The sequence below is a fragment of the Meriones unguiculatus genome, chromosome 11, assembly GCF_030254825.1.
Source record: "Meriones unguiculatus strain TT.TT164.6M chromosome 11, Bangor_MerUng_6.1, whole genome shotgun sequence".
In the NCBI taxonomy this organism is placed as follows: domain Eukaryota; kingdom Metazoa; phylum Chordata; class Mammalia; order Rodentia; family Muridae; genus Meriones; species Meriones unguiculatus.
In genome coordinates this window covers 74,382,044-74,396,188 of record NC_083359.1, presented here as the reverse complement: position 1 = coordinate 74,396,188, position 14,145 = coordinate 74,382,044, and the positions used below count along the sequence as shown (strand labels likewise).

Genomic DNA, 14,145 nt, shown 5'->3' with positions numbered 1-14,145 from the left:
AGTAACAGCTAGAGGCTCACTGGGTCAGAGTCAAAGCTTTGCTAACTGATTTGCTATGTCAAGGAAGTTGGAGCTGTTTTTATCTCATCCTTTCCTGTGAATACATGCTTTAGAAGTAAAGCAACAAAGCCCTCTACTGCATGCTTGACATTTCTGTTAAGACATTTTAGTGCTAAAAATTATTAAAATCAATGTGTTCTATTCTAAAAATTTATTAGTATGAGTTTCTAGCTTCACTTTCCTAATTTGTAGAAGATAATAGTGTTTGCAATTTTTGACTAGTTGAGAGTTGTAATTAACCATAATGATAATGACAAATGCAGTAATGGGTAACTTATTTCTATTGCTTATAGTACTGATAACTTTACTTCTGTTACTCTAATTCATCCTCAGATCATCTTGGTGAGGTGACTTGTTTAATTATGTCCATCTTCTAACTAAGCTGGGGTGTAGAGCAGTGATTCACCTTGTTACATGGCTAGCACATACCAGAGCTTAAGTTGAACCCCAGCAGCCTGAATGTGAAGACCCCCAGCAGTTCCTCTTCTGCTCCCATTCTGTGAGGTCACATATAGAAAGCACTTAAGTATGCCTAAGCACATAAGTAAGAACTATAAATGTAAACAGTGACCAAAGGCCAATAATTAACTCACTTTGCCTAAATCATTTGAATACCTCAGTAAACTGTTCTTTTTCCTATGGCTTACCTTCTGTCATACCACCAACAGCGCATGATTCTAGAAGCATGCTTCAATTGCTACCTTCTATTGCCTGCTGCTTTGTTGATCTGTTTATACATTCTATAGTAAATCTCTAGCAAGGACTGTTACCTATCTTATCACTGTATTTTCTCTTCTTAAACCAGTGTAAGCAACATAAAATGGTTTTTCTTTCACATAAAAATGACCCAATACTGTTTGATGACTGAAAACCTAAAAACCTAACCGCTGCTGATCATAGAATTCATACTACCTACCTGTGCCTGTGGTTTAATTGCTTTTATATGGTTTTCTGTTGGTTAAGAGTACGTCTGTTTCGATGTTATACCTGGGTAGTTTCACCCTGCAGATCCCTGCTGGGAAACTGGTGTCTATTCTGTAAAGATCAGTTTGTAAACAGTGAAGCTCATGAGGGCAACATATAGGGTCTAAAACAAAAATATTTTAGAAAAACAAACAAAATAACATTTAAAGGTGTTTTAAGAAATATAAAAAGAAAACAAACTTTGCTATTTTTCTTTGCTTTTTGCATTAAGTCATTTCAAATAAATTAAAATTTTTTTTCCCAGGGCCATTCTCTATTTTTTGTGTTAACTCATATTTTCCTCCTCTCCTCTATCTAGAGTGTCTTAAACCATTCTACCTTGTGAAAAATTGGATGTTCTTGCAGATAGTCATTGTGGGAGAAAACGTTTGATTTAAGTCCCAGATGAGGACCGAAAACTTGAAATCAGAGGAGCATCTGAAATCAAGTAATATTAGGTAGGACAAAAATTATAAGGGATTTCTGCACTGTTACTAATTTCCAGTATGTATATTAAAATTTTCATATTCTGTGGACATTGAGAAAAGAATTTGAGACTTCCTGAAGGATGGAGGAGGGATGTGCTAAAGATTTTATTTTTACTTATGTGGCTTTATGAGAAATTAAGCTAGGTTTACTTTGGCATCATTACATTGATACGGTCCAAAGAAACCTTAAAAAATGTACTGAAATACATTTCAGGAATTTGTATATTTAGATATAAAGTTTCTGAGTTTTTGTAAGACTGGGGATATAGGATTAATCATTTTCATATAGAATTATTTCCTTTATTTTCGTTTTATGTATATGGGTGTTTTGCTGCATATATATGTGTATACCCCAAGTCTGCAGTATGCACAGTCTAGAACAGGGTGCTGGATACCCTGGGGCTGAAGTTAGAAATGGTTGTGAGAGAGCATACCAGTGCCAGGAAAGGAACCTGGGTCTGCTGGAAGAGTAGCCCTTGCTCTTAACTGCTGAGCCATCTCTCCAGCTTCCTGAGTTCATCTTCAAATTATCTGTTAAAGAAAATTTCTGTTACATGTTTAGTGATTTATTTTAGTGCAGGAAACATCAATTTTGGGTTCGGTATGTCAGTGTGGATGGTATTAAACTCCTAGAGTTTTGTGATAATGTATCACAGAATACATTTTGTGATAATATATTACAATGTATATTATAATGTAATGCTCTGGTAACTGTTGCTCTAGCATATTAATACTGACATAGCATGTGATTAATATCAGAAATGTGGTTTTACAATGATGGTTGTCCCTGTAAGTTGCTACTATGATTGATGGTGACACTTGTAGCTACTTCATTTCAAAAATCCTGCTGCTTTTTTTTTTTTTTTTTAATAAATGTGTCTAAGCTCTGGTTCTGGAATTACATTGCAAGGTAGAATCCAAGCTCTGCTACTTTCTAATCCTGTGATAGTAGGCTATTTCATCACTCTTTTCCTGTTTTCTCATCCAAAAAAAAAAAGTACACATTACTACTTACCTGATAGAGTAGCTGAAATTTAAAGTTGTTTGCTTGTTTTCAGTATTGGGGATCAAACATGGAGTATTGGGCATGGCTCAGCAAGCATTCTGCTATTGAGCTATACCTAGCCCTGGTTTTTTGTTTTTAGATAGTCTTGTTATATAGTATTGTTATAGCCTTGAACTTCAATGTCACCCAGGGATGACCCCATACTTTGAATCCTACTTCTTCTTTCACGGGACCACCATGTGTTGTTATAGGCCTGTGCTTCCAGCTGAAATGTAAAGACTTTATTAGATGAAAGCATGACAAGAAAACTTAGCAAGTCATACATTATCAAATTATATTAGGCTATCAATTTTTAAAAATATTTATTATTTATATAATATTCTGCTCACACATGTGCCTACACACCAGAACAGGGCACCAGATCTCATCATAGATGGTTATGAGCTACTGTGTGGTTGCTGGGAATTGAACTCAGGACCTTTGGAAGAATAGCCAGTGCTCTTAACCTCTGAGCCATCTCTCCAGCCCCCGAGGCTATCAAATTGTATCTGATGGATTTGGGCTCTATTTTTTCAGCATGGCATTTCAATCATTTATCATTTGTTTCACATGTTATCAGGTCTTAAGTTTTTAAATGTTATTCTGAAATAATCAGTTAGAATTATAACATGTTTAGAGAGATAACAGAAATGTAACATCTTGACCCAGTTCTTTTGTAATTGTCTGTCACTGATGTTATTTTTTATGCATACTAAAAATATACTGGTTTTATTTTTTGCTCATATGAGAACATAGTTTTATGGTATTTAAATAGCTTATCTCTCTGTCCTTTAGCATTATGTGGAGATAAAGAACTAGGGTTTTTGCTGTTTTAAACTTGCATTTAATACATTGTGCTTTTTTAGAAGAGATCTTGTGAAGTAGTAAGGGAAGGGACACCTGATTACAGTTAGAATACAGATCAGCAAGTAGTTTGGTCACAGGTTGTCCTTCTTTGAGAGGTCATTTACATGCTTTGTCTTATTTATTCCTCATAACATCTGTCACCTCTAAACTCCTGCCTATACTATATACTGTCCAAGCTGGCTACCTGAAATGATTTTAGACTCTTTGCTTTGATTCTGTCTCTTTGCTTCCTCCCTCTCCCTTCCTAGTTTAGCTTTGGAGATATTTTGGAAAGGAGTTTTCTACTTAGCAGTATTAATCATTATCTCATTTCCAGTCTTGACCTGTAATCCATGCTTCATGCATCTGATATCATTGTGCCATGGATGTATGTGCCCTGTATGCGTGCAGTGCCTACAGATGCAGGGTCTTGTAACAGTGCTCTCGTACTCTTACTTTCAGCATTGATTTCTTAGAGGACTGAATTTGAACTCTTGAAAACATCATGCAGGTCTTCTCACAATCGCTACCTTTCTTGATTCTCCAACTTCCATCTATTGCTTTTGACTTTGCATTTTATCTTTGTTTTACTTAGTTTTGTCTTTTGCTCTCATCCTTGAAATTCCCAGATTAGAATGACCCTTAGCAAACTGTATACACATACTCAAAGAATATAGACCATGGACTAAATGTATGTCTGGTATAGAGCAGTGTGGGTTTTCAACCTTCCTAATGCTGTGACCCTTTAATACAGTTCCTCATGTTGTGGTGACCTCCAATGGTAAAATTATTCTGTCGCTACTTTATAACTGTGATTTTGCTACTGTTATGAATTGTAATATAAAAATGATATGCAAAATGTCTGATATGTGACCCCTGTAAAAGTGTTGTTTGACCCCCCAAAAGGGTCACAACTTGCATGTTGAAAATGCTGGTATAGAGCATTGTAGTGTGCAAAGATTACAAGAGAAATAAGAGAAAGCAAGTTCATATGCTTGTTAACCTGAACTGAGAAAAACCCTTAGTATCAACATCTTCCCTAGAGTATCTTCAAAACGATATTCAACAGGACAACAGTAGCATTTATTCTTCTCCAGTTAATTTATTATTAGACAACTTGCTACTGTCTAGAGAGCTATATATACATTTATGTGTGTTCATAAATTCATACTCACTTTACAGTATTTGGCCTATTTGCATAATTAATTACGATTTGGTTCTTATATTTATCATAATAGATGAATATTGTAATAATCCCAAATTGTTCCTTAGAATGTGTATGTTGAACAAGTGAACAAAGTAGCAAATTAAAAACCAACCTTGAGGGGCTGGAGAGATGGCTCAGTGGTTAAGAGCACTGCCTGCTCTTCCAAAGAACCTGGGTTCAATTCTTAGCACCCACATGGCAGTTCACAACTGTCTGTAACTACAGTTCTGACACCTTCACACCAATGCACAAAGAATAAAATTAATTTAAAAAAACAAAAAAACCCCACCTTGATTCTTGCTTGGTATGGGAGGAAAAAATGTCCCAACTACTCTAGGCACTTCTAAAAGAAAGGAGAGTGGCTTAGCATTTGTGTGTTTTGTTTTGATAGCTGTGAGTTTACACTGACTTTTTTTTTTTTAATTTAGTTTTTTGTTTGTTTGTTTTTAACAGAGAAAGTTGGTCAGAAGTTCAGGTTGAAAAAGTGTTCCAGTTCTATGGGCTGTTACTATCATACGTTTGAATTTTTTTTTTTCTTACAGTTTTACTACTTCCAACTCTGTGACCATGGCTTGCTACTTAATCTCTACATGCTTATGTTTTCTTCAAGTGTAAAATGGAGACAGTAATAGCACATAGTAAATATTAAATTATTACTTATACTAGGCCCTTAGAACAATGTCAGGCAATGGTATTATAGTGCTAGCTCTTAAAGTTGCTAGTGCTTAGAATGCACTAAATATATTTATAGATCTTGATTCTGTTTTCTCCATGTGAATTGTTTGATTGTAGCTTTCAGTGTATTTATTATTATTGATCCATGCCCTTTAATTTCATTTTTCTTTATTGTTTAACAGGCATACTTTATTTCTTTTAATGAATAACTAAAAGCTGCTAGGTGTGGTGGCATACCTGTAGTCCCAGCACTTGGGAGAGTAAGGCAGGATGGTTATGGAAGTTCAAGGCTAGCTTGTAATACATAGCAAAATAAAAAGTCCAAAAACAATGTATATAATAATTTTGATTTTTTAAAATTTAATAGCTATATTTAATTGTGTTTTTATTATTAAGAGTATAGAGATTTAACTTTTGGATCCTTGGTATATTCATTCCTTTCACTGATTTCCTTCAGCTTAAAGTAAGAACAAACAAACAAAAAACCCTTACCTTTGGTCACATTTTCTGCTGAGAGAGGACATTAAGACTAGTCTTGGGCCGGGCCCAATGGCATACACCTGTAATCCCAATGCTCTGAGAGGCAGAGGCAGGTGCCTGCTCTCTGTGAGTCTGAGGCCAGCCTGGTCTACAAATGAAGTCCAGGACAGCCAAGGCTACACAGGGAAACTCTCTCTTGAAAAAACAAACAAAAAAGTGGCTATTTTTTTTATAAAGAAAGACTATAAGAATAAAATTTATAGGCATTGGGGACTGGAGTGGTAAAAACACTGGCTTTTCTTCAGAGGATATTGGTTCCATTCCCAGCCACACGACAACTTTTAACACTTTCTTCTGCTCTATGCTGGTTCCAGGCACAAAAGAGGTGTACGAGCAAAAGCAACTTAGGGAGGAAAGGCTTTATTTTACTTATACTTCCAGTAATAGTCCGTCATAAAGGGAAATCCAGGGCAGGAACTGCTTATTGGCTTGCTTGCTTATCCTCTCAATTTTTTACACAACTCTGGACCACTCTCCTGGGAGCAGCACCTCCCCTATTGAGCTGGGCCCTCATTCTCCTATGCAAGAATATACCAGAACCTTGTGGGAAAGCATATTTTAGAGTTCCTACTAGGCTTTATGCTAGTTGAAAAGGGATTCTAATGGTATGTATTTTTAAACGCTGTGATACCTACTTATTATAAAGTGACTTTGGGAGCCTAAGGGTTTCCTTACCTCATGGGTTTCTCAAGGAAGTTCTAGTGCTCTAACTCAGACAGAAAGTATAAGTAGTTTATTGGCCAGTAAAGGGAAGGTGGTGTGCTTAGCCCAGGGACTCCCCTTTTCAAAAGTCCAGTGGCAGACCACTAGATTAAGGAGAGAAGAGTGGTGAAAGTTCAGAGACTAAAGAATTTGTCACTAAAAATTTTATAGTGGAAAATACTAAACGTTTTACGTTCAGGTGGGTAGTTTATAAGATCAAGCATGAATTCAAAAATATATTTTGCAGTATTTCAAATGAGGGATGGGTGGTGTGATAGATAACATGGGGAGGTGGCTAAAGAAGTAATGCAGTGAAAGTCCAATAAGTATTTAGAGGACATCACTTCTCTAGAATTGGTAAATATTAAGGCTTTGGAAGAAGGTTGTCATGAAGGACTTCTGGGGGTTTTGCCTTCCACAGCTGGAAAGCCAATAAAACTTGCCAAGATGAAAAAAAAAATTCCTAAGAGAATGAAATGTGGAGTTAAGGTTATGTGTGGACCATGAAGTCAATTTAGGATCTCTCCAATAGCAGACAATTCTTGAATTTCACAGAGGGAAAAGTTAGCTTTTTATTTTTTTAATGTGTGGAAAACTTGAATATATTTGAATGCCAAAGAGATGGAAAGGTACAATAGCAAGGGAATGTCATGATTGTCTAAAAGGGGAAAGAGTAATCATGTCCTGATGAATGCTAAAAGAGCGGTCCTTTAAGATGAACTTTGATCTCATAGGGCTGTGTAAGTGCAGTAAATACCCAGTTGTGGGAATTGTTTTCCCAGAGCAGGGCTATGTGACAGTCATTTGCCAGTGGGAAAAGGATTAGGAAAGAGCAGTTTGAGAAGGGAGGAAATTTGAAATGTTAATGATAACCAGTAAATTGAAAGCAAACTAGTTGTCAAGGCGTTCAGGATGGGAAGGGAGGGGCTTTTTTATCTTTACATTCAGATTTGGAGAACAAGAAATGACTCTTTTAGAGAAGTCACCAGTTTAATCTGTGAAGTAATTTTTAAGTTATGACATCAGTTTCTCAAAACCTGTGCTACACTAGGTGTTAAAGGAGGGCATAAATTTCTCTCCATATATATAGCCTCATTGTAATGCATTTTAAACTTAGTGTTTATTGTGTTTATGCTAATTTGTTGTTTTTTAACTATTGTTCTTTTTTCTCATCTAGGCAGGCAGAAGTCCTGAAGGCTGAAATGACAGGTATTAGCTGTCTTCTTTTTTTACAACTTTTTTTATTCTATTAAGTTAAAGGAAGAAAATTTCTTTTCTCACTTAAGGTATAGTACCAAGCCCTGTACTAGTTGCCAAGAGAAATACTAATTTTGCTTTAAATGTTTATTGGTCTTATTCTTTGGATTTTTCCTTAAATATTTCTCAGGAGCTTAATGTAGTATATGCCACGTTTGAATTGTTATTAATGTGTACAATCATTTAATGTTTATGAACCTTTTATTAATAATTTAAGATATAATTCACATTCCATGTAACTATATAAAGGTGTGGCGTTTGATTAATATTTTTGTAGGCAAATGTTCTTTTCAATTTGTAATGACTCAAACCTAAGTGTAAGTAAACCTTCAAGAAAAATGTTTATAGAAAAACTGCACTGAAAGGATGAAATGCAGTGAGCTATCTTTTCTCACACATCTTTTCTGCTCTGAGTAATAGCTTCCTTTTGGGAAGAAATTTTAGACTTAGCTGCTAAAGTGAGCAGATAATTAAAAGCTAGTGATCCTTCAAAATAGCATGTGTTAGCCTAACCTGTCAGATGTGTGATACTAGGTAGATAATGTTCTAAGTTGGGGGAATTTAGTTATATGGTTGACCCACGAAGACTTCATCTACTATTGATTGGTAGCCAGCATTCTAGCCAAGATTTGCAGTTCAAGAGGGCATATGCTAACTACTAGGGAGATGGTGGTTTTTTTTAGCTTTGACAGTTACAGGCTAGTGTTTATTAAGAACCTGAATACTGTATCATAAGGAACAAGGCAAAAGAAGAAGGCTTACAGTGTATTCGCTGCTACTGTTCCTGTTAACACATTTCTGGCCATCATCCATATTACGTGATACCAGTGTCAGAAGTATTATCTGTGCAACAAGCTGCATATACCATACATTTTTTTCGAAGTATTGAACATGTGTTTACATTTACTTATTTGAATGACATCTACAGTCCCCTAAAGCCCTGTGTATAAGACCCAAATCTTACTAGCCAGCAAACCTCTGTATTAGCTCAAATATTCAGGATGTTCTCTTTGCTGAATAGGATTATGATGGCTTATAGGTACTTCTAACCATCCTAAATAGAGTGGAAATTGTGACATTGTACAGCAGCAAACTTCTAGATTGAATTAAATTGTTTAACTGGATATTGGAAAAATATGATTGAAAAGTTCATTAAGTAGCTCTGCTGAGGCAGTATACTGTCAGCATTTGAGCTGTTCACCCTACAGGACTTTGGCCAAAAATGTGGCTCTAGTTCATAAACACACAGTCAGAGACTGACTTCCTAATTCTATCCTAGATACAGTTACTCTTTTGGCTATTTGAGCAGTTTAATTTCAGGCTTCTGCCCTTTCTTCATATAAAATGGTTATAGTATGGACTGATTTTATAAGGACCTTGGATGGCCATGTTCCATCTATGAAAATAATTCTTACTATTTCATTAGGGTGGCATAATAGAGTAGGAATAATCCAGGCATCTGCTGGATGGTAAGCTGATAAAAGTTTTGTGAGGATCCTTGTAGAAGTGATTCAAAATAAACATGATTTGGGTAGAGATTAAGGGGGTAAACAATTTGATATAAATCAATTATTTTAAATATAGTAACTTACTGTGAGATATATGACCTGCTGTGACATGAATAGGCAGAAATTAAACCAGAAGCAAAGGGTGAATTTTCTTTTAATGACCATTTTAATTTCACAATGTTATTTTAAAGTTGAAAGACAGGTTGGAGAAAATGGTCAGCACACAGGAGTTTTTGCTTCATGAGTGAGCATGGGGCCTGGCCAGCAACTACAGAAAATCATTCTGGGCATAGCTGTAACCCCAAAAGGTGGGGAAGGTAGAGACAGGAGAATCACTGGAACTTTATAATTGACAGCCTCACTGAAAAACCTGAAGCTGCAGGCTCATTGAAAGACTGCCCCAAAGGAACAGGTGGAGAGTGATAGAAGAGGATAGCTGTTGCCCTCCCTTACTCATCCAGGCTATACACCCACACACACTCACATATAGGCTCCATACACATGCACACAAGGTTTTTAAGACTAGCTAAAAGACAAATAAAAACATTTTAAATCAAATTTAGTCATTAGCAGAAAGGCAGTAGGTGAAAGTCATTTGAGACACAGTAACATAAAACTTCTGCAGCAGTGGACAGAAGATGCTGAGAGCAGATTTGTGTTGGTGGATGGAGAGAGAAGGAATCATTGATGTGGATTAAATGACTTAACTATATGGTGGCTTTTTGTTTGTTTCGTTATACAGATTCTAAGCTGGGTCCAGCTGAGGTCTGGACATCCAGACAAGCTCTGCAGGACTTGTACCAGAAAATGCTAGTTACTGATCTGGAATACGCTTTAGACAAGAAAGTGGAACAGGATCTGTAAGTATTAGCACTTGGGGCGCCCCTGTGCTCAGGAATTTCATCAAGATTTTGAAACAGGGTGGTTAGTTGGTTGTTTTTTCAATCTACCCTAGTGTAAGCTTTTCCCAGAAATTCTAATACTTGTGACTTTTTAAAAACAAAACATTTAACCATTAGTGTTTTTTCAGGTATAATCTTTGAAGGTAAGAGGAATAATGTTTAGATCTGAATTTTACCAAAGGCAACTTTTAGAGCATACTGGAATAAATAAAGCTAAACATATGTATGGTATCTCAAATTCTATGAGTTTATCTATGTTAAGTCTTATAGTTAAACTTTTCTTTGATCAGTAGGATTTTGCATTTGGACTTAGCCCAATGATTAAGAAAAAGATGAACAGAGTCATCTTTTTTCTTCATCAGAAAGGTGTATTTGCATTGTAAGAAAAGTTCCTTTAATCAAATACATGGCTATATTTTCCTTCCTACTCCCCAGAAAATTAAAGAAAGATTTTTTGTTTAGACTATTCCACTTGTTCTTTCTAATGAAGGATGAAATGGCAGATAACCAGATTACCCAGTGAGTAAAATAATGGCTTTTTGTAGAAGATCTTGCCTATAAAGTGAAACAGGGACTGTTAGTTTGGTAGAAACTTAAACATTCTGTCTAGTAAGGCCCACTAGTCTAAGTTGTGATGAAGTTAGTTCTTCCCTTTTTTTCTTCTATGCTTTTTATGTTCTGTGTTTGTAGAAAATCTAGTAGTTTAGCTAACTAATCAGAAGTCATGTCTGTGATATTTGAGTCCACAGTAAAAACTATCACTAATATTGAAGGAGTATTGACAGACGTCCTAAACTATTTTTAAAACCATAAGGCCTAGAGCCTCAAAATTTGATGTTGGCTTTTGATACTACATTTCACTAAAATTGAACTTAAGCTGATAATAATATTGACTAATGTCATTTTCATATAATGTATTTCAGCTCTGGGTTGTTTAAGTAACCAAAATTGAAATGTGGTTTCTATTTCATGTTGTTAAGAAAGTATTAAGCCTTAACCTGTAAGATAAATAAAATCATTAAATAGGAATGGAAATGAATGTTATAGATAATTAGCTTGGGGAAAGTAAATGACAGACCTTACTTAGTATGTACAAAGCACCCCGCAGTGTGTCACTTGAGTAGGGTGTAATTATTTTTGGCCCACTGTGTTAAAATCGCTAATATCTTATTTTACTTTGATCTTACTGGGATTCTTAAGTAGGTCTTACTATAAGAGTTCTAAAAGTTCATAGTTGCAACCACAGTCTACTTACTGGAGCATTTGGTAAGTGTCTACTAAAGGCAGTTACATTCTAATGCATGTTTGGTCTAGTCTTGTTCAAAGAAAAACCTGAAGTTATTAAAAAAAAAAAACTTTATTGCTGGTTTACTGTTTGGTGTGGTATAACATAACAAACAGTTCTTTCTTGTTCTCAGGGGGACCAGTGTCTGCCCAGTGAGTCACTACTATACCAAATAGAATTATTTTGTTTTCAGCTGGAATCATGCCTTTAAGAATCAGATCACAACACTACAAGGCCAAGCAAAGAACCGAGCAAACCCAAATCGGAGTGAAGTCCAGGCAAACCTTTCTCTGTTCCTAGAGGCAGCTAGTGGCTTCTATACTCAGGTGAGTTCAGCTTTGTATATGAATTCTCATGGCTTTGTGGTACCCAGCTCTTTGTACACATCTTTTGTGCATGTAAATACTTTATGAGACACCAGAAAGTTGATCTCATATAATCTCACATACTATAGATAGATGTCTGAAATTACTCATAATACCATTTTAAAAAATGCAGACTTAAGTTTGAGAATGTAGTATGAGATCTAGGGTTCAGGCTCCAGTATTGGCAGAGAGAGTCATTATGACAGTATTAGCTGTGTTGTACCAGATGAGTTGTCAAAAGTGGTAATATCAAGTGGGTTTTCCTAGCATTATTTACACAGTGGAGTTTATACGGATCATGAAACTATTTTCACCCATCTAAGAAACTATTTCATTCAGTTTGAAAAATATGCTATACACTCTTCATATTTTTTCTTAGTCACATCTTATTGTACTTTACAAATAAATAAATTTTTATGGGATTTTCTTTAAGCATAATTCCTTGGAAAATAGCTATTTTAGGCTGGAGAGATGATAGCTCAAAAGTTAAGAGCTCTTGTAGAAAGAGGACCAGAGCTCTCGCTTATATAGCAGCTCTCAACTGTCTGTAACTCCAGCTGCATACAATCTGATGCCCTCTTGTGACTTCCATGGCCTTTTACATGTATGTAGTGCATATATGTGTATGTAAATAATAAATAAATAAATACACATTAAGTAAATATTTTCGTTGTGCTTCATCTATTTGTAATTAAATGAATAATAAATTTAAAATTGATTTTATTTTATGTGTTGGAGGGGTTGCCATGTGTAGCATGACAGGCACATGGGTAGAAGGCAGGATAATTTTTGGGTGTCAGTTTACTCTACCACATGGGCCCCGGGGATCAAACTTAGGTCATCAGCCCAATCACCTTTACCCCCTGAGCCATCTCAGCAGCCCTTGTGATGATAAGATTTTATAAACTGTGAACTGAAGAAATTCTTGGCCAATTTTCCCTATTTTGCTTGCTCCCACCTATGTATTAGCTATATATTGTTTTGGCTTAACCATTTATTGGATGAAGAAAAGGAAAACAATGTCTATATTGGAAGATACTAAATAACTGTCATCTTGTAGAAGTTACTTATTTTAGGGAATGGTAGTATGTTCCTTTAATCCCAGAAGCAGAAACAGGCAGATCTCTGTGAACGTGAGGCCAGCCTGGTGTACATAACAAGTTCTAGGCCCGCCCAACCAGGGCTACACAGTAAGACTCTGCCTCTGGGAAAGAAGGAAAAAGATGGAGGGAGATATTTTGTTATTTACTATAAAAATCTACCACAGGTCTTTACTGAAAAACCTCAAGTACCATTTTTATTCTTAAAATTTATGCCAACTTTTAGTAACATAAATTGATGCTTCTGGAAAGGGGATTGATGTTCAAGTGAACAAATACTGAAAATTTAAACAAACAGTGTATATTGGGCTAGCAAGCTGCCTCAGAGGATAAAGATGTCTAGCCATCTGAATGTTGTAGTGGAAGAAGAGAATTGACTCTGAGCACACACCCTCTGACCTACGCAAGTGTATAATGGCATTTATGTACACACACACACACAAATAAAGTTAAAATTTAAAGCAGGAGCAGAGATGGCTCAGTGGTTAAGAAAGAACACTGGGCAGCTCTTCCAGAGAATCCTGACTTCATTCCTAGAATCCGCAAGGCAGCTCACAACTTGTCTGTATCTCCTGTTCAGGGAATCTGATGGTACATACATTCAGGTAAAAGCATCCATAAACATGTAAAATAATACTTAAAGGATAACATAGAAGGAAAGCAGATAGTAAAGGCTTGTTATTTGATTGCCATAGTCGGTTTTTCTTGGTAAATGGTTTTGACTTCGTTACCTAAAACCTAGTGCTTTGGTCACTTCCAGAATCTTAGTAAAAATGAAAGCATGTAACATTTCATGTAAGATGCTTTTGTTATTTCCCATAGAAGAAAATAGTAATTGTCTTAGTTAAGTTTCTGTTTCTATGATAACACACCATGAACAAAAGCAACTTGAAGAAGTTTATTTTAACTTGCAATTTGAAGTTCATTATCTAGGGAAGTCCAGGCAGAAACTCAAGGCTGGAACCCAAGGCAGCTGGTGCAGAGGCCATGGAGGAGTGCTGCTTACTGGCTTGCTCCTCAAGGCTTGCTCAGCCTGCTGTCTTAAACACCACTCCCAGGACCATTGCCCAGGAGTGGCACCACCCGAAGGGGGCCAGGCTCTTCTGCACCAATCAGGCTTGTGGTGCATTTTCTTCCCAAGTGACTGTATAGCTTGCATCAAGTTCACATGAAGCTAGCCAGCACAGTAATAGTCCTTACTC

At 36.1% G+C, this 14,145-nt stretch overlaps 1 protein-coding gene across 9 annotated transcripts in view; it reads left to right on the top strand.

Annotated features, from left to right (window-relative positions):
* The window catches only part of Smg7 (SMG7 nonsense mediated mRNA decay factor), a 68,146-nt gene that overhangs the window by 23,936 nt on the left and 30,065 nt on the right, over nucleotides 1–14,145 (top strand). For 4 of the 9 annotated variants that reach the window (XM_021632866.2, XM_021632862.2, XM_021632868.2 and 1 more), the window contains exons 2-4: nucleotides 7,704–7,735; nucleotides 10,034–10,151; nucleotides 11,672–11,804. In XM_021632866.2, the coding sequence (XP_021488541.1) occupies nucleotides 7,704–7,735; nucleotides 10,034–10,151; nucleotides 11,672–11,804 (283 nt within the window). Of the gene's footprint in view, nucleotides 1–1,342; nucleotides 1,482–7,703; nucleotides 7,736–10,033; nucleotides 10,152–11,671; nucleotides 11,805–14,145 lie in introns of those variants that run through there. The other 5 variants (XM_060364457.1, XM_060364454.1, XM_060364455.1 and 2 more) reach the window with 3 other exon arrangements.